Source organism: Brachypodium distachyon, chromosome 3 (assembly GCF_000005505.3).
Source record: "Brachypodium distachyon strain Bd21 chromosome 3, Brachypodium_distachyon_v3.0, whole genome shotgun sequence".
NCBI classification, from domain to species: domain Eukaryota; kingdom Viridiplantae; phylum Streptophyta; class Magnoliopsida; order Poales; family Poaceae; genus Brachypodium; species Brachypodium distachyon.
Genome location: NC_016133.3, coordinates 12,053,817 through 12,074,074, shown reverse-complemented (window position 1 = coordinate 12,074,074; position 20,258 = coordinate 12,053,817). Strand labels below are relative to the sequence as shown.

General features: G+C 42.0%; 1 protein-coding gene across 1 annotated transcript; it reads left to right on the top strand.

Annotated features, from left to right (window-relative positions):
* The first annotated feature begins 7,728 nt into the window (after window positions 1–7,728).
* On the top strand, window positions 7,729–20,046 carry LOC112271861. Its single transcript, XM_024462066.1, has 10 exons — window positions 7,729–7,777; window positions 9,011–9,070; window positions 9,926–9,961; window positions 17,597–17,665; window positions 18,418–18,471; window positions 19,045–19,103; window positions 19,178–19,351; window positions 19,481–19,538; window positions 19,624–19,738; window positions 19,832–20,046. Exons 2-9 carry the CDS (start codon window positions 9,037–9,039, stop codon window positions 19,725–19,727), a joined length of 588 nt encoding a protein of 195 aa, XP_024317834.1. The 5' UTR covers window positions 7,729–7,777; window positions 9,011–9,036; the 3' UTR covers window positions 19,728–19,738; window positions 19,832–20,046.
* Window positions 20,047–20,258: the final 212 nt, after the last annotated feature.

Sequence of the window (20,258 nt, the reverse complement as noted above, 5' to 3'; positions counted from 1 at the left end):
GATCGCGACAATCAGATTTAGCTGGTCGGCGGACGACCATATAAATAATAAAATATATAAAAACCTAGCCGCTCTGACTTTTTGGAATTTCTAAGGACATCACGAAGAGTTGAGTTGGTAGCTAGTTGAGTTGGTAGCTAGTTGAGTTCTGTAGGTGCCAATGATTTTTGAAGGACCGGCGAGAAATGCTGAAGAAAGGCACATTTCTAGGGAGAAAAGTTACGAGAGTAGAAACCCTAGTTGCCGTTGTCTTCGAGAAATCTTCAATCTCCAGGGTTCCCCTCGTCTCTCATGGCCACTTCGGCCTTAAGATTGGTGTCTAGAAAATTGTTGTCCTGGCTCCTTCATCATCCTGATGTAAGCGTTGCAACCTATACTATGGAGCCAGTATTTCTCATGACACATCTTTTCGTGTTTTTGATCTTTTTTCTTATTTATTCATCGACGAAGAAGCAATTTTACAAGCATTCAATGATCTTAAATTCTCACAATTTTAGGTGGGCCGCTCATGCGCTTTTTAAAACCTCAGAGGTTAGTTCAACTTGTGCAAGCATGGTATGTTGTAATTTTGTCAACAAATACGTGAAAAGCATCAAGATGCGAAGGATGGATCAAGACAAGTTTACTTCGAAGGACCATAATGAAACTTTTAATTTTGTTGAGTATCTTTATTATTTGTGTTCATTCGTGTATCGATCTTTTGTACTTTGTCTCTTGAATAAATAAAGCCAGATCGTTGCTCTAAAAAAAATTGTAAAGAAAGGGAAAAAGGCCGAGTGCGAAATTGCATTGTATCTTGTCACTAAACTAAATTATGCCAAAAAAATGCTAAAGAAAGGGAAGAATGCTAAAGAAAGGGAAGGATTTAATCTATGATCCATTCAGAAATGGATGGACAGCTGCTACCGCAGTCTACCCCTTAATTTCGGTTGCGACACTTAATTTCGGAACGAGGAAGTAGATAATTTTTCATATGTTCAGGGCGTGTGTAACCGAACACAAAAAAACTAATAAAACCTAACTGAATTGTCAAGCTTCATGCGCTAGCCAACGCAATCAAAAGACCGATCTGATGGAAAGAGTTAGGTAATCCACTTATACACTTTAACACCCTCCTCACGTGTGAGAGTGAAGAGAAGTCAACACGTGTAAAGTCAGAGGTATAGTGGCTCAAGAGGCCAATGCATGGATGGAGGGGGGTAACAACAATTTTTAAGATAAATTGTGAAAGCCAGGATTTGAACTTGAGACCTTTGGTTCTGATACCATGTCAAACTTCATGCGCTTGTCAACGCAACCAAAAGACCGATCTGATGGAAAGGACTAGATAATCCACTTGTACACTTTAACATGAATCTAAAAAATTCCAGTTTTAGCAAACCACAAGCAGCCATTTAATACGGCTTAAAACCAAAATTTTAAAAGAGCAAAAGCTGGCCCAACCAGCCTCCCACATTCCACTCGAAGGCCCAGCCAACTCAAGAACAACTCTCGCATCCAGCCCAACTTTCCAACCGCGCCTTGGGGTATAAAATCCAAAGAGGAAGTTGAGCAGATCTGCATTCCGTTTCTGTCCGATGATTTTGAGAGATCATTTTTCTTCGGCAGCCAAGACTTGTTCTTTTTCTCTCGTTCATCCAAGAACCAAAACCTAGATATAACATCTTGGTGATGCTAGTTTGAAGGAACTGTATTGAGAGTATTGCCCGATGATTCAGTACTCAGTAGAAACAAATTTCCGAATTCTGCAGGCGCTGCCATGATTCACAGGCGTAAGGAGCACACACAGTTAGGACTTCGTCTTATCATCCCTAATTTGTTTAAATTGCTGTCCTAAATCATATGAATTGAAGTATCAATTAAAAATCTAAGAGGCTGAAAGATCAATTACGAATTTTTGATTGTCTAACTTATTACTCCGCCGTCACATAATTCTTGTCTCAAATTTGCCCAAATATTGATGTATCTATTTCTAAAAAGTTTATAGATACATGTAATATTTCGATGAGAATTATGTGAGAGGGGGGAGGGGGGGGGGCATGTTTGTTTATGTTATGAGGCATGATTAAGAGGAAAAGACTAATTCCAATTGAGCTGACTTAGCTTTAAATTATTAGACAAGTATTTTTTTTCGGTTTTTCTAGGGCTCGGTCGTCTGAGAAATAAGAGTTTCTCGGTCCATTCGATCGACTTTGAGATTTGGGCAGCTTCCTCGTGTTTTTTTTCTTCTGTAGATGCGTGATCAGATCATCGACTAAGAAATTGCCATTTCTCAGTCGACGTGTCCTAATCAGACCCATTTTCTTTCATACTGCATAATACAAGCATATTTTGACTATCTAGAGCTTACAACATTTAGTATGATATGTATTCAGTGGTTTTAAAATTTCGATGCTTCTAGTCCTAGACCCCCGTTTTTTTTTGCCGAGAGGCAAAGATAAAAAGATGCACCACTCTGATAAAAGGGAAATCTCGCCAATTCCATTAAAGAAAAACCAGTTGCATTTAAGAATCCAAAATGATAAGAGAGCATATATATTAAATGGGGGCAGCTGACAGCACCTTTTGCAATTTACTTGATGTGTCAGTTACAAATGCCAAAAACAACCATCGATCGGTCGTGACTCCCAAGATCAATCTCGATCGTTGAGGGAGGCAGCGTTAGCAAGGAGGAGCACATGGAAAAGCCGTTGGTGCTTCAGTGAGCAGCTTCAGTGTTTATCCATTTGGTGCTTCGTACGCTGCCTGGCACATGCACAGTTCAGTACATCTCGATCGAGACACGTTTGGTTAATTTTCGGCCATCCGTTTTTGCCAGGGAGTCGATCTGAACAAGAGTTGCTGACAAAACTGAATGGTAGTAAAGATTTTATCTCGGTCTAAAATCATAAACTAGCATCCCATGGAGTTTGACCATGCACTTAATTTGTCCACAAAGGCCTGGGCAACATATGGACCATCAAATTTGTACAATTTTGAATTAATCGATTGGAATCCGGCCGGCAATCCATCAATCTTTTTTCTTTTTTTGAAAAAGAGGAAATCGGTCTCTGCGTGCACACAATTATCATCTTATTTAAATCTCCAATGCTAGCTGTATAAGTCTCAAAACTTCTTTGGAACTCAAATTAATAAAAAAGGGAACATGTGCCTGGGAATCTATATCCAACATGGCTGAATCAGCCCCCTGGGGTATATATATATGCAGCTCGATATATCCGGCTTTGCTTGCTGGTAAGTTGGACAAGCTTCGAACAGCTGTTTAAGTTGCTGGGAATCTATCTCTAACATTAATCTTTGATTGCTTCTTTCATTCGTGCCCAAGCTTCGAACAGCTGTTTAACGCAGAATCCCAGGTGCACGCGCGCGCTGTGTACGTTTTGCTGCAATGACAGCAAAACAAACCCCATCGACAGTACGTACATCGATCGTATATATCTAAGCAAGATACTTTGCTGCCTGTTTGCTTCACTGGTTTGATTTCGTCAAGTCAAAGGATGGATCGAGAGTCACGTATGCCATATCCAGATCGATATCCTACGTACGTTTTTTTTAGATGAACAGGGACCTTCGCCCCGGTCCCATTTTTCATCGAGACCCAAAATGATCGGACCATACAGCATAGCAAAATATGAGGTAGCGTGACAGTATATGACCAAAAGCTATCGCCTAATTCTATATCCATCGAGCCAAAAGGAGCCTAAGACTAATACAAGCTGGCGGGACAGCAGATCAACGCGCCTCGCAGGGCATCGAAGAGGAGTAGGGAAGCGCCGCCAGCTTCTTCCGCTTCATGGGGGACGGCTGGGGTGAAGAGCCACCGACGTCCAGAGGGGACACCGGGCTCAGCAGAGTGGCCCGGCGAACATCAGCGCATCTTGACGGGGACGACTGGAGAGCATCTGAGATCCTGAGCCTGGCGTATCCACCCAGAAGAGAGTCTTTGGGCGATGGCGACAGCAGGCGAATCATACCTCTAGTAGACTCGACCGCTGCTAATGCCAGCCCAATGGAGGGGGCGCCTTCAGCACCGAGCGGAGGAGGGTGCAGAAACCCTCGACCTGCTCCGAATCCTCCTGCCTGAAGATAGTTTTCCATTTCTGTATCGATTGAAGAATGAGCCACCAAAGCTGATTAGTACTTAACCAAAAAACATTATTAAAAACAAAGTTATTCCTAAACTTCCAAATGCACCACAAAACTGCAGAGCAAACAGAATTAAGAGCGCCATGGGATTTATTAGAAATCCAAAGTCCGGCAATCGATTCTTGGTCAACTCCAAGCTGTCTATTAAAATAAAAGGAGACTGTTTTCCAAATCAATCTAGTGACCACATAGTCAAAAAACAGGTGGTGGACAGTTTGTTTTTCAGTGCAGAACACACAGTCTTCAGGTTTTTCCATCCCCCTTTTCTTCAGGTTGTCCCTCATCATAATCTTGGGAGAAGGTTCGAAAGTTAATAACGCTGTAAAGGGAAGTAGAGGTGTAAAGCCCTGTGGCAGTGTATTGCCAGATGAGGGAGTCTGTGTCATCCCTAAGAGTAACACTGTGAGCAATTTGCTCCAAGGCATACCAAGTTTCCATCATGGATTGGGAGAAGGTTCTTCTAAAGGTGAGTTTAAGAGTGTGACCATCCCAAATGTCAGCAATAGTAGCATTGCATTCATTACAGATGATGTAAAGAGGCCAGAATTGGACATCAAGGGAGGAAGAACCAAACCAAACATTCTCCCAGAATTTGATTTTGGTTCCATCTCCTACAATCCAACGATAACCAAACTTAGCAGCCTTAGCTGCCCACATAACTCCCTTCCAGAATCTGGAAACACCAACAGCCTGGCGTATCCACCCAGAAGAGAGTCTTTTTTCATACTAACTAAGGACCAATTTGCTAGTTGGAGCTTCCTATGCCCCTCAAAATCATTCCAGAGACAATAATCCATCTGGGTATTGATAAGATGCAAGACCCATTTAGGGAATTTAAAGAAGGAAAGGAGGTAGATGGGGATGCTGGCAAGACATGATTTAATTAGGACCAGTCTTCCAGCATATGAAAGGAGTTTCCCCCTCCACCCATCAATCCTTTTAATGATTTTATCAACTAGAGGTTGGATATCCTCCTTTTTAAGCTTATCATAGTGCAGGGGAATCCCTAGGTATTTAATGGGGAAAGTACCTTCAGCCAAAAGTAGTGAGAAAGGGGGCGGTTTGTTCAGCATCTAAACCAACATGGATAAGCTCACTCTTGGTATATTTAATCTTCATACCAGAAACTTGTTGGAAACAGGTAAGAACCCATTTTAAATTAGTGGCCATTTCTAAATTGTTAGAGGAAAAGAGGATAGTGTCATCTGCATATTGCAAACTAATGACACCCCTAGGGCAGATGTTTTCACCAAGCCCCTGGATGAGGTTGTGGGAGGTAGCCTTATTCAGGAGTTTGGTAAGGACATCTACCACCAAATTAAAAAGTAAGGAAGATAGAGGATCACCTTGTCTCAGTCCTTTGCCAGTAGTAAAGAAATTACCTTCTACATTATTGATTTTAACACCTACAGACCCAAGATGGGTGATTTGTTTAATCCAAAGTCTCCATTTTGGGCCAAAACCCCGAAGGGAGAGGATCTCTTCCAAGAAATCTAAATTTATTTTGTCAAAAGCCTTTTCATAGTCTAGCTAGTTTAAGGATTAGACCACAATCACCAGAGCTATGAACAGAGTGTAGAACCTCATGTGCTGTAACAACACTTTCTAAGATATATCTACCTTTAATAAAAGCAGACTGGTTACTAGAAATTAGAGAGTTCATAATTAGAGCAAGCCTATTGGTAAACACTTTAGTGAAAATTTTAAAACTACAATTTAGTAGACTGATAGGCCTAAATTTCTTCATAGAATTAGCATTTGGTTCTTTTGGAATTAAAGTAAGAATGGCAAAATTCAGCCTGTAAATGCATATCTGTAATTTGTGTTTGGGTTTTCTTTATGGAGCAACTGGTGTAATCTGTACTATGCCTCCTCTTGCATGTCCACTTTAAAGACCCGGAGAAACACCACGCCACGCTATAAGCAAAATACTCCCATTTTTGGCGAGTCCGGGGAACCAGAAAGCGTTCGGTGTCTCATGTCTTACTCCCTCCGTGTCTTGTATCAAGTGACTCAAAATTGTCCAAATATGAACTGTATCTATACCTAAAAAATGTTTATATACATGTAATATTTAGTCATTTAATATGGGATGGAGGGAGTAGAAGAATTCGTCCAATAATACACTCTTTTTTCTTGAAAAGGAGGATGACCCCCAGCATCTGCATAGACTGATGCACACAACTATATATTATTAGAGAGCCACCAGGCAAAAAAGCCAAACAAAGTCGACAACAAAGAAAAATAATGATTCCACCAAACTACCACTAACCCTATGATACATGCCCAAAATGAAAAGAAAAACACAAACCCTAGGCAAAGCCTCTAAGAAGAAACCTCACATGTGCGCCGATGATGATGAGTCCAACCTAAAATCAAACTCAAGGTTTTCATCCCGAAAGGCAAGCTTCGAGTCACCACCTTCAACAAGGTCACGACATTGACTGATATGGTATCAAGTGAGTGCACAGATTTGTCGTTAAAGCTGCATGTGACATCATCACATCATCGCCTCCGGAACAGCGGTAACAGGCATGACTTGGCGTCTCACCATGAGTCGTCGTGCGTAGCACCTATTCCACTCGGCACTAGAATACCTTCCTAAGCTATGGATGATAAGTGGTTGAAATGTGTACAACAGAAAATTATGGACGATGTGTGCTCTACTTTCGTACGAACTGAGAAAGAAAAACGTGTAGTTTTTTCTTATCAGAGTTTTTTTTGCCGATGAAGGTAGAAGCTCTGACATACAATACTAGAAAAGAGAAACAATTATATGTACAAGAGATCAAATGTCAAAGCAAGGCAGAAGCCAAATGCAAAAGAGAAAAAAACGACCCATATGACCAAGCACATCTGGCCGGCAGGACAGAGAAACACCAAGCGAACCCGCTATGCGATCAAGGGGAAGAAGACAAGCCTATAAGAATCAATAGCATCACGGGCCATCGATCGAGGCGGTGACTAAAGCCGGGGCTGCCACTCGTCTGTGTTTGACTTTGACTCCAAGTTTCTAGCTCAGCTAGCTGTAAGTTATTTGTTACTACTTAGTAGTTGGATGCTTGGTTCACTGTGATCAATTTAAGTAACCAAATTAACCAGCGCTGACACTGAGATTCTAATACGTATAATGCATGTACATCTGACGCCATGATCTTCAAAATGCCAATCTACCAGTTGACTCTCTGACACTCCTTGTCGAGATTAATTTCGGCCATGCCGGAAACGCACGTACGTACCGATATATACAGTACCGCAGCTATAAATATACTGCACATAAAAGTTTGATAAACTAACACTGCCTTCTAAAAATACATACTCCCTCCGTCCAATCAAAAATGTCTCAAGTTTGTTAAAATTTGGATGTATCTAGACATGACTTATTATATAAATGCATTCAAATTTAATGAAAATTAAGGGAGTATATATATACTACAGTCCTACACGAATTGCTAATTACTTAATCCATAGGTCAATCGTGTCGTAAAATGTTAAATTTTCTTCAACTAGCCAGCTATAGAGCTAGGCCACCATGTATAAATGTTAAAGAGCAAGCTCTAGCTCGCTAAAGAGGGGGAGAAGTTAGCTTCTGTCAAGGTGCCGCCGAACAGGAAGAAGGCAAGCAATACGAGTAAGTGCCGGCCGGCAGTCACCTAATTCATTGTTTTCCCACCACTTATATATAGTCCCATCGTTAGGTTTTCAAGTTTTACTAACTGCATTTTCCGCATGTGTATTATTACACAAAATTCGATCCCTCTTCTCTTCTTGGTTCTTCCATATATGCGTGTAACGTCAGTCCTTTCTAGACATTATTTTCTGTCTGACACATTTCTGTAATTTCCCCGGCCCGCATACAAAACCCTTTTTGCGTCTTACAATCGGAAAAAGGTAAATAAGATTATATATACATATAGCATACTCCCTCCGTCTAACAAAAGATGTCTCAAGTTTGTCAAAATTTGGATGTATCTAGACATGACTTAGTGTATAAATGCATTCAAATTTAGTCAAAGTTAAGACATCTTTTGTTGGACGGAAGAATACTTTTGATTTTTGGGCCCTGGTTCGAAGCAAATCTACCTGAGTATAATTTCATGTGTGTTTCTAGTACTTTTCCTGTAAAGAGAAGCTCAAATTGTTTGTGTACTGTAAAGAAGCTCAAATGGTTTGTGTAAATTTCATTACCACACATACCCATGTTTGACTGCGTATGATTTGGTGCAAAGGCGATGGTGTGATACTTTAGGCTTGTATCGATCAATATGGCATGAGATCAATAAAAACTTTCATTTTTGGAAAATGCAATAAAAAGATGTATTAATATTTACAATATCAAATAAGTATATACTATGAAATATATAAACAAACCAATTTTGAGTTGTAGATATTGGTAGGATTTTCTATAAACTTGATTAAACTTCAAGAAGTTAATTTGACTTAAAACAAGCTAGATTAACATCTTATATTAAGAAACGGATGGAGTATATACCATGAATTCTTTTCATGTAATTCACTTTGGAGTATCTTATACTCCCTCTATTCCACAATATAACGTGTATAGATTTTTCTCATTTGTTCCACAATACACCTCATTTTTCTCTTGGTACCCGCACCCATCCAATAACTAGTCACATCCATTTATTATTAACCCAATATTAGTAGTCAGGCACTAGAAACAAGAGCTACCTTGGTTCAAGTGCACAAATCTATATGAGACGTGTTTTAGAATGGAGTGAGTAGTAATTAACGGATTTTTTTATATTAAATATTTGTTTATCTAATGCCTTTCAATTTGTATGAATTAACATTTTTTGCTGGGACTCGATGTAATTTTTTTCTTTACCACATAAGGGGAGTGCAGCTGGTTGCAATCAGCTGGTGGAGACGATGGACGACCATCCTGCTCCGAACCGGAGAGTAGGTAAGAAAGTTATAGCCTATTGTCCCGGACGAGGTTAATTTGATATTCTAAAGTGAAAAAAAAACGCTCTATGTAAACATTTTGACTTTTACTTAATTAGGACCAATCATAGTTATGGGCTGACCGGCTGAGTATCCATACATTAATTATTAACAACTTTTTTTGCGTGTTGCAACGACAGAAGTAAATTAAGCTAGATATATGTAGCATAATTCTTAATGCGTGGAGCCAGTTTTCAACGAAAACACAGGATGTAATTTGCATGTGGAGCCACTTATTTTTAATCCTTGGAGTTAATTCGTACAGTTTGCTCAAGTTATTAAATTTTAGATTCAGATGCCTTTCAGTTTATCTAGTTAACTTATTTTCTTTTCTGGGACTCGATTTTTTCTTTATCAAAGATGGGCAACAATGGGCCGGGGTGGCGGTGCCGTAATCCAAATAACTTTTAATGCATGTACTGAACTAAAACGAAGGAGTGGCCGATCTGCTCCAAATAATCTCTATCCAGATTGTGGATACGATTACTTTTCATATCTTAATGAAATTGGCAGGCAGCCTGCATTTCCTAAAAAAACAAATTTTCATACGGTTTTTATTATTGATATATTCATCCGTACAACAAAAGATGTCTCAAGTTTGTTAAAATTTGGATGTATCTAGACATGACTTAGTGTATAGATACATTCAAATTTGGTCAAAATTGAGACATCTTTTGTTGACGGAGGGAGTATTATCTTTTCGAAAAAAACTACTTTTAATGGTTCCCATAGGTCATTACAATCAACAATATTCACATTTCCGTTTTTTGGTATCTGAATTTACCTTTTTTTTTATTCAACTTTTCTCATGAAGCCAATCCAGGTGTTGGAGCCAACCAGCAAGCACAAGGTTCGAAAATTTATCTTTTGTTCTCCCAACGCAGACTCTATTTATCTTCTAAACTTATTTAAATGACAGATGTAGCTAGTCTCTATGCGAACACAAACTATTTGTGGCCTGCTATACGAGGCAAAAGTTAATTAGAACTCAAAGTATTATGTCTAAGTCAACGGTCCTTAGTGTACGTTGATTTTATATCCAACAATAATATATTGACAATCTCCAACTTAGAAATAAGTAATTTTATGTATTATCGTTTCCTTAATTAAATATGCACTCCGTACTAGGTATTGAATGCCCCCAAAGAATAATAAATATTACTTAGAGACTTCCTCCTTTTCAATTATAGTGCGTATAACTTTTGTTGGCCGTCAAAACTTTATAAAATTTAACCAACGATATACCAAAAATTTAAACATCTATGGTATCAAATGAAGATCATTAGATCTATCATAAAATATATTTTCCTAATATCTTGATTTGACATTATATATGTTGATAATTTTTACTATAAACTTGATCAAAGTATAGAAAGTTTGGCAGTCAATAAAAATTATACGCCCTGCATTTTAAAACGGATAGAGTAATCTCAAGAACATACCACACTAAGAAAAAAGAAGTACCACTCACCCATCCGTATATATAGAAGGCCATTTAATTTGAAGTATCAGAAACAAGGAAAAATCATCATAAGTAGCGCACGGTGGTTAGGGCATCCGCAATGGTAGAGTCAGCACTGACTCTCCACGTCATTTTAGAGTCAACGAAAAAATAACACGTGCAATGAGTTGTGTCTTTAATTTGGCTCTAGCTGATTTGTTAGCATTAAATGTGATGTTGTATAATGGTTAAAAGGTTGACTCTTAGTTGATTCTTTCCTTAAGAGTCTGACTCTCCACGAAGAGTCAATTCTCTTCTCTCTCCTATTTTTCTTTCCTTACGTAAACAAATTTCAAATAAGAGTCGGCTAAGAGTTAGCCATTGCGGATGCCCTTAGAATTTCTTATGAGTTGGTTTTGCCAACGGAAGAGCTGCTGGATTTTCTGGTTCAACGAGGACACATATAGCATACTTTTTTTTGCCATGTATTGAACAAAATCTAAAGATGCGCATCCAAATCTAGGATGTGGTTTACCTGACTATAATTTCATCTATGCTTCTAGCACTGCTCCGGAAAAGGTTAGCAGTGGCGGTCCGGATTACACACCGGTGGTGGTAACCCGGACCGCCACTAAGCCTGCGCCACCGATACCCGCCACCGGTGCTAGCTAGCACCGGTGGCGGTTTGCACAACTACCGCTGGCAATCCGTAGGGGAGCTTGGAAAGTGCACCGGTGGCCGTGGGAAGCACCGCCACTGGTACATTACAGTGGCGGTGCTTACCCACCACCACTGGTGTTATACCAGTGGCCGTTATGCCTCACCGCCACTGGTATGCTTTCGTAGCACCAGTGGCGGTTCTCTGTCACCGCCACTGTTCTTTTCGGTTTTAAAAAAAATATTTTTTTATTAGAACATTCCTGTAACAGCAATATATCACAGCACAGCAATAGATAACAGCAATATATATGAGAAAATCACGCATCCATGAAGATAACAGCATCCGTTCACAAAACTTATTACAAAAATAAGACGAAAACTTATTACATCCATGATAGATATTCAATATTTAACATTGTACATCAAGTTTCAATACATCGGCACAACCCCGCCTGCATAAAAATTACCGTTTTCCTTCAGGACCTCTTTGTTGAGAATGGTGGCTAACTCTCTCTGAATATCGAACACAAGAACAGCTGGGTTGTGTCCATATTCTGATTCCGTCTTGAAGTAATCCGCCATCTGCTGGTAGGTCGTCTTTGTCTTGGGCTTGAAAGAGGTCACCCAATTGCGGATGATGTACGCGCAGTAGTATCCACAGAAGACCGTCCCTTGCGGCTGTTGTATGCAAGCGAAGTTTCTGTGATAGGTCATTTTCTTCCTGCCGTAGCTTGGCACCTCATAGTCAATCACCGCCTTCATCCACGCCTCTTCGAAGAGTGTTCCGGCGGCTTTGAAGTCGCGCGTCTCATAGCCTTTCTTCCATCAGAGTGGATCAAGATACGTCACCGACGCTTCTTCAAAAGAGAAGGCCGTCACCACCCAATGTTCGTTGTTTACAAAAAGAACACACATTTATAACCGAAAAGAGAACAACTTAGTGGAACGAGAAATAAAGCAAAGGTCGTGAGAACAACTTACTCTAAATGGTAGAGTGTAAGAACATAATGGCGTTGCTTGTGCATTGCGAAGAACTTAGCCAGGTATGAAGTTGCCTTCTCTCTCGAACCCCGTTTCCATTCTTCTAGACCGATGGTTGCTTTGCTGAACAGGAGAGGATCGGCAATGGCAACGTGTGGTTCTTTTAGGCCGAAGGACTCCCTTGTGAAGTATACACACTAGAGTCTTAACATGTTGTTGTCTAAGCACTTCTGGTTGAAGACGTGAAACAAGTCAAGGAAGTCCACGCCGATGGTAAAATCCTTTGTCTGCAGGTCTCCCGTTTCGGCATCGTAGAAGCCATAATGCTCTGGCACTAGTACATTCATCTTTTGGCCATGTTGTGCAGAATTAGCCGATGCTGCCATGTAGTAGCCATGTAGCTCTTGCATCTCTCTCGCGGCAGGCTCCTTAGGTCCTTAAGGCTGACCATCGGTTGTCCAGGGTAGAACATCAACACTTTTTCGAATTCCCTGGCCACGAAGTAGGCTCCGCCGACTAAATCACCAGCTGGAGGGGGGGGGATTCATATTCAAAATATCTGGCGGGTGTTCCCAATTCCCTTCGATTATTGGCGGATTGCTAGGTTGCTTGCCCGTTGAGTCCAACTCTTTACTCTTTGAGTCACTGGATCTCTTGCTGATTTTGGATCCCCTCTTATGGGTGTGCCGGCGTTTCAAAAACTCAGCCTCCTCTTGCTCCTTGAAGGTCTGGGAGACCTGCTTGCCAGACGCGTACTCCAGCACGCACGCCACAGATTTCCGTGGCACGGGTGCAGGTCGTGGTGGTTGTGAGGTTGGCTGTCTTTACGGTGGGGCGGCGACGGATTAGGCGGCGGCACATGAGCCGGTGCAGCATCATCATCGCTGCAGTCTTGTGCTGGTTCAAAATCGAAGCCTCCTTGCCCCGACGTTGGTGAATCCGGACGTGCCGGCTTATCGGGGGATGGGCCAAGGGGCGATGGAGAGGGAAGTCGTCGAGCGGAAGCCGGTGGAGACACTCCGGGACACGATGGAGAGGGAGAAGGTTGGGTAGCGAGGGTAACCAACCTCCTGGGCCACTGGATCCACACAAGTTTATCGCCATCCTTCTCTTTCGCTTGCGGATTTGCTTTCCCGGCAACAACTTCCAAGTTCCTAACAATTTCATAGATTTCGTGCCCAGTCTTTTCCCTGGGCTTCGGGTGAGGCTCTGTCCTCCCATTGAAGTTTTTCTTGTCCTTCCTCCATGGGTCATCGCGTTGCAATCACTTTCGGTGTCCCATGTACACAATCTTCTGTGAAACTGGCAGGCTTTGTGAGTTCGTTTCATCCCCGCACTTTGTACACGCTTTGTACCCATGTGTGCATTGGCAAGATGAGTTTCCGTTCGCAGGGTAGTCATGCACACATGTCAACAGAGCTGCCCGAAGGGTGAACTCCTCCTTATGAGCGTCCCAAACCTTTCGGCCCGTACTCCAAAGTTCCGCAAGTTCATCTCTCAGTAGCTCCAGATACACGTTCAGATCAGCTCCCGGTTGCTTAGGGCCTTGTATGAGCATGGATAGGTGGATGTACTTCCTCTTCATGATAAGCCACGGAGGAAGGTTGTATATGAACAGAATCACCGGCCATGTGCTGTGTTTGCTGCTCATGTTTCCGAACGGATTGATTCCGTCCGTACACATCCCGAACCTGATGTTCCTGGGCTCTGCGCCCAACTCTGGAAACTCCTCGTCCAGGGTCCTCCATTGAGCCGCATCGGCGGGGTGTCTAAGTACACCATCGTCGTTACGGTACACCCCATTAGGATCGATATCCTTCTGAGTCGCGTCGTGGAAGATGAACCACCTGGCCTCCTTCTCGTTTTGAAACCAACGCTCCAGCCGGCTACCACACGGGAGGTACCATACCGTCTTCGCCGCTGGACCACGAGTCACTTTTTCCTCCGGGAGGCCCTCAGGATTGGGGTCTTTCTTCCTGTATCGGGATGTTTTGCATTCTGGACAGCTGTGCATGTCTTTGTAGTCACCCTTGTATATGATGCAGTCCAACGGACAAGCATGGTATCTGACAACCTCTAACCCGAGGGGACATGCAACCTTCTTCGCTTCGTACGTGCTCTTAGGCAACATGTTGCCCGCAGGAAAAACTGTAGAAAGGTAACTCAAAATATCCGTGAATTCCGAGTCCATGATGTTATATTTTGCCTTCATTTGGAGAAGTTCGAGCGTTACTTCCAGCACACTTTTGTCCTGCCCTGCATTTTCATACAACGGCGTCTCTGCGTCCTCCCTCAGCTTCTGGAATTTACGGGACACTAACTCATCGTCAGCGTCATCTAACTGTTTACGCAGGTGCACATCATCTAGCATTTCGGCCACCCTGCCTTCCGGAACTTCTTGATCTTCGCCACGGCATGGTTCGTCGGGTGGATCATCATGCTCCATGTTCTCCATTTCTGAGTCGCTTTCAACTTCAATGGCATCCTCGCCGTGACAAGTCCAACGTGAATAACCCAACACAAAACCGTGTAGGAGAAAGTGCAACTCCACATCGCTTGGCAGAAGCATCATTGTGTTACGACAATTGCTACATGGACAACATGTCATGTCGTCCCCTTTTCTCAGCATATGTTCCGTGGCGACATCAGTAAAATCCTTCAGTTTTCTTATCCACTCTGCGCAATTTGTTGTCTCCTCGTACATCCAAGCACGGCTCATCGAGCTAAAACACGATAAACAAACATAAATCAAGTTACATATAGTATCACACAAAATTTCGGCATGACCTTTGCTATAAGATTTACAAATTTTGCAAAAAATTGCCAAATAAAAACCCACCCACACCCACATGTGAACACAAACAGCACGATGGCCCGTATACATGTACAAACAAAAATATTCACAAACACGGCACGATGGCCGCGGAACATGCACATTCAACACATATTTTATTGAGAGAGAGCAGCTTAATTAATCACAGAGGGGAGCAGAGAGAGAGAGGGGAGCAGAGAGAGAGAGGGGACCAGAGAGACAGAGGGGAGGGGGCGCGCGCGCCGCAACCAGAGAGACGACAGAGGGGAGGGAGAAATGGAGCTAGGGGAAGAGTGGGGGACCTCCCAAGCAAGGGGGCCGCCCGGGATAGCTCCTGGAGAGAGATCGAGCTCTCCCGGCCGCCGGCGCCATTTCAGCCACATCGAGGAAGAAGAGAAGAGAGGAAGGAGCTAGAGGAAAGGAGAGGGAGAGGAGGAAGAAGGAGAGGGAAAGGGAGCAACCTTCCCGCCGCTGGCGCCATGGAATTTTGGCAGAGCTTCGCCGTCGCCTGTGTGTTCAGGAGCCGCAGCTTGTCCAGAGACGCGCGAGCTGAGGAAGATAAGCCACAGTAACTTTGCTTTATACATAACTTACCAGGATCTACCAGTGGCGGTTTAAAGAATCTGTCCGCCACTGGTAAACGGGTTGGGAATCTCTGAGGAGCACTAGTGGCGGGTAACTGATGCGGTCACTGAAACTAGGAGCACTAGTGGCGGTGAAAGCCGCATGAGTGCTGGCACCGCCACTAGTGCTCCACTAACAGCGGCGGTGGAAGTTAACCGTCACTAGTGGCGGGTAAGTAATGCGGCCACTGGTACTAGGAGCACTAGTGGCGGTGAAAGCCGCATGAGTGCTGGCATCGCCACTAGTGCATGATCTTAAATCCCCGCTAATAACATGACCTCATTGAAGAGGCTCATCTCATTTGATATCAAATCTGAAAACATTTAAGGCACGATTAGTTCACATATCATGTTGTTATTAACACCAAAACACTTAAGGATATCCAAATGACCTTTCAACTGGTTACTGTCTCACAATACTCTTGAGAATCATCTTCTCGCTAAGACATGAAGATGACCACTCGTCACCTTGTCTCACGTTCTTCGCCCTCGGTGAGATCACCTCGTTGGACAGCCCTTCGACCGTGACATTCTTCAGTTGCACAGAACCTTACACCGACGAACACTTCCACTTTTTGCCCCATAGTTTGTATTTTTTGACGCAAATTACCCCGATTTAACAAGATTTCTCTTTTTTTTATCCCATTTAGCGAAACTTGTGTCGGCTTTTACCCCATTTAAGTTTTACTCGTGGCCTTCGATGTAGTTAATTCGCCGCTGCTGCACTGTCTTACTGATTGATCTCGGTTGTACCTCACGACACTTGACCATGACTCCACGAGTTGTACCTGAATCCTGAGAATGTGAACACTTCCACTTTTTGCCCCATAGTTTGTATTTTTTGACGCAAATTACCCTGATTTAACAAGATTTTTCTTTTTTTTACCCCATTTAGCGAAACTTGTGTCGGCTTTTACCCCATTTAAGTTTTACTCGTGTCCTTCGATGTAGTTAATTCGCCGCTGATGCACTGTCTTACTGATTGATCTCGGTTGTACCTCACGACACTTGACCATGACTCCACGAGTTGTACCTGAATCCTGAGAATGGTGCAGAGCATGGCAGCGTCATATACAGCGATAAGGATGTGCACCGGGGCGTGGACTCATTTGAGATGGAGCTCGTGGATGTAAGAGGCAAGAAACAAAGAGAGAGAGAACATACTTTGTATTCCCTCCGTCTCATATTAAGTGACTTTTTATTATATGTATCTAGCCGTTTTTTGGCATAATTACATCCATATTTGGATAAATTTGGGACGGATGAGTATTCACTAATCAATATTAGACGGTATAAATCAAGTACAGGATCTACAACGAACTGAACTAACTCCTGCCTGCTAGGCTGCTGGCTAACAAACATCGGGGACGCCGTGGCGATATGCAGTAGGGGTGTGCAACCAGGTCCCTGTGTGCAACGGTATACGTGAATGAGTCATCAAACGCACATGCCGTACGAGCAGATGTTCTTCTTGAGGGCGGACGAAGCTAGCTAGCGCTGAGGACGAAGACGGCGGCTTCGAGCGGCAGAACATGCTATCACAGTAATTGGCAGTAAGCCACTGCAGCAGCTGCGAATTAGCTACGTCGACGGCCACGAGTTAAATTTAAATGGGGTAAAAACTGGCACAAGTTTCCCTAAATAGGGTAGAGTAAAAAAAAGAGAAATTCCGTTAAATAGGGTAATTTGTGTCAAAAAAATCCAAACCATGGGATAAAAATGGAATTCTGCAACATACCTTTTTCTATACTTATTAAAAATAGAATAAAAGGGATTGTAATAATGAAAAATCATGCAATTCAATTTGGAGTATCTTATACAAGTAATTATATCGGAGTACCCTTGGAGTTCATACGGTTTGTTTACGTTAATAAATTTTAGTTTATCTTTTCAATTTATCTGAATTAATATTTTCCTTTTTGCGACTCATTGTAATTCTTTGCTTTATCACGTAAGGGGTATCTGTAGGTGGCAATAATCCGCTCCAGTTGGATCCGGACATGAGGGATCATCCAGCTCCTACCGAGCAGAGCAGAGGTAAGAAAGTTATAGCCCTTTGTCCTGGAAAAGTATATAAGAAGCTAGCAGAAGGAGCGTACCATTTTGATTGTAATATTCATGAAAACTTTATAGTCCAGATTGGATACGTTTTTTATCGCAGTTATCTTTCCAAAAGAAGCATACAAACGCTTCTCACATGTACAGTACAAAAGAAGCATACAATGTATGCAACGTCAGTCGTTTTTCTACACATTAATTTCTGTCCATCACCACCACACACACACCCGGTTTTTTTTTTTTGCGTCTTACAACGACAGTAAATAAACTAAGTTAGATTATGTGGAGCCAGTTTTTCAACCAAAACACGTACAGGACGTAATTTGCATGTGGAGACACCTTTTTTTTTTCTTTGGAGTTAATTCATACAGTTTGCTCAAGTTATTAAATACGGGTCAGCAATAGGTGGTGGTAGCCATAATCCAGTACTGTACACCTTTTAGTGCATTTTTTGAACTAAAACGAACGAGTGGATCTGCATCCAAATAATCCAGATTGGATACAATCCTTTGACTTTTCCTATATATCTTAATGAAAATTGGAAGACCGCCTGCATTTTCCTAAAAAAAAAGATTATATACGGTTTTTATTGCTATATTATCTTTTCCAAAACAAGATCAACGGTTCGCATATGTATGTGATTACAATTAACATTCTTCACATGTCCGTTTTTTTGTATCTGAATTTACTTTTTTTTTTGTCTCTTTTGGGATTCTACTTTTCTCATGAAGCAAATCCATCAACGGTTGTTAGAGCTGATCATACTCCCAACCAGCAAGTACAAGGTAAGTAGATATAACATAGTCAAAATGGTTCCCCCATGTTTTTTTGTCCCAACACAAACTCTGTTTCTTCTCGCAAAAAAAAAAAAAACTCTGTTTCACTTCCAAACTTATTTAAATGGCAGACGTTGTCTCTCTGGAAACACACATTATTTGTGGCCTACGAGGCAAAAATTAACCTAGAACTCAACTTATTATGTCTAAGTCAATGATCCTGGTTGTTGATTTTTTTTTCTAACCAACAAATATATTGGTAAACTTCAACTTAGAGGTAAATAATTTATGTATATTCATGAAATATCAGTTGCCTTAATAAATATGCACTCCGTGCTAGGTGTTGAATTACTAAAAAAATAATTAAAAATTGATCTCAAGAACGCACCGCACTAATCATATATAAAGACGTATACTACTTATCCATCCAGAAACATAAGGCCAAAACGTCGCCGGCCTTGTTGTCATCCCTCACGTGCTTTTTCAGTTAATCTGAATCAACTTATTTTCTTTCTTGGACTCAATGTAATTGTTTCCCCCCCTCCAAAAACGTCCATCTCATCCTCCGCTACGGTATTCTAGATGGCGGGGTCGTGCCCCGTGGACGGCCTAGTACAACTTCAGATCAGTCCAATTTGCAGGTCAGTTGTTTTAATTTCATATATACTGCTCTAACGGTCTTAACATTTGCTGATGTTCAGATGACATACTGTAGGCCCAGCTGGCAGATGTCCAGGCGGAAATGGCAGACTTAAAGATGCAGATGCAGCGAGACCGGGAGGAGCGTGTGGGAGAAAGAAAATACAACTTAGAGATGCAGATGCAGCGAGACCGGGCAGAAAGGGAATACAGCGTGGCACTCCAAGGCTGGTTACAGAATTATGTCGACGTAAGTTCTTGGGACGCACATGCTAGCTAGTAGCCAAGAACTTCCTTTCGGTACTTAACTTATTTTGTTCTTTGCTTTTTACCACTTGAAATAACCAAACCCGCAGATGGTGTCTACTCAATTCCCCAGCTTGATGCTCCCACCTGTGCCGCAGATACCACCTCCACGTGGTCGTCCTGGCACTCCGGTTAGTTCTCTTCAACATTGAGGTAGCCGTTTAAGACATAGATAGATATTTTGTACACTTTAGTATCCGTTGCTTAAACATGCAGGGATCAGCTGCATTGAATCAATCTGGAGCCGCTGGTACTCTTGCTTCAGATATATAGCACGGTCACTCATAACGGTGGTGCTTCCACATAATTCCCGTAATTAAGTGATGTATCGGTAAGTTCCCTCTTTTAACTCTTGTCAGATTCTATACACGCATGTCGAATTTATACAGACAATTTAGTAATATTGTATTCATTATATATATAGTTACAATGAGCCTCCACCACTCGGATGTGTTGTCTTCATGTTGTGGCTGCTTGTGCATTGAAGATCGATCATTTGGCTTGACAGGATTGTATCTTTTATGACTTGTATGGAATTTGTCACTTGTATGGAAATATGTTTGCGACTTTGGATGGACTCTGTAATGATGATCGTTTGTGATATCTTTGTTCTGTGTCCCTGTGAAATGAACAGTGAAATGGTAGGGATGGATGGGGGCAAATTGACCATAGCTATGCCAAGTGCTTCCGCATGGCAAGATCTAGGAATTCTAGAACACGTCTTTGACCAATCCCTTGGGATGCGGTCGGCTTTCACGTGTGCTGGTGTGGTTTCATGTTGGCTTTCAGATGATTGCTTCTCTGGTGCGTTGGTCCTCTACGGTCTTATGGCAAGTTCTGATGGCTCGTCT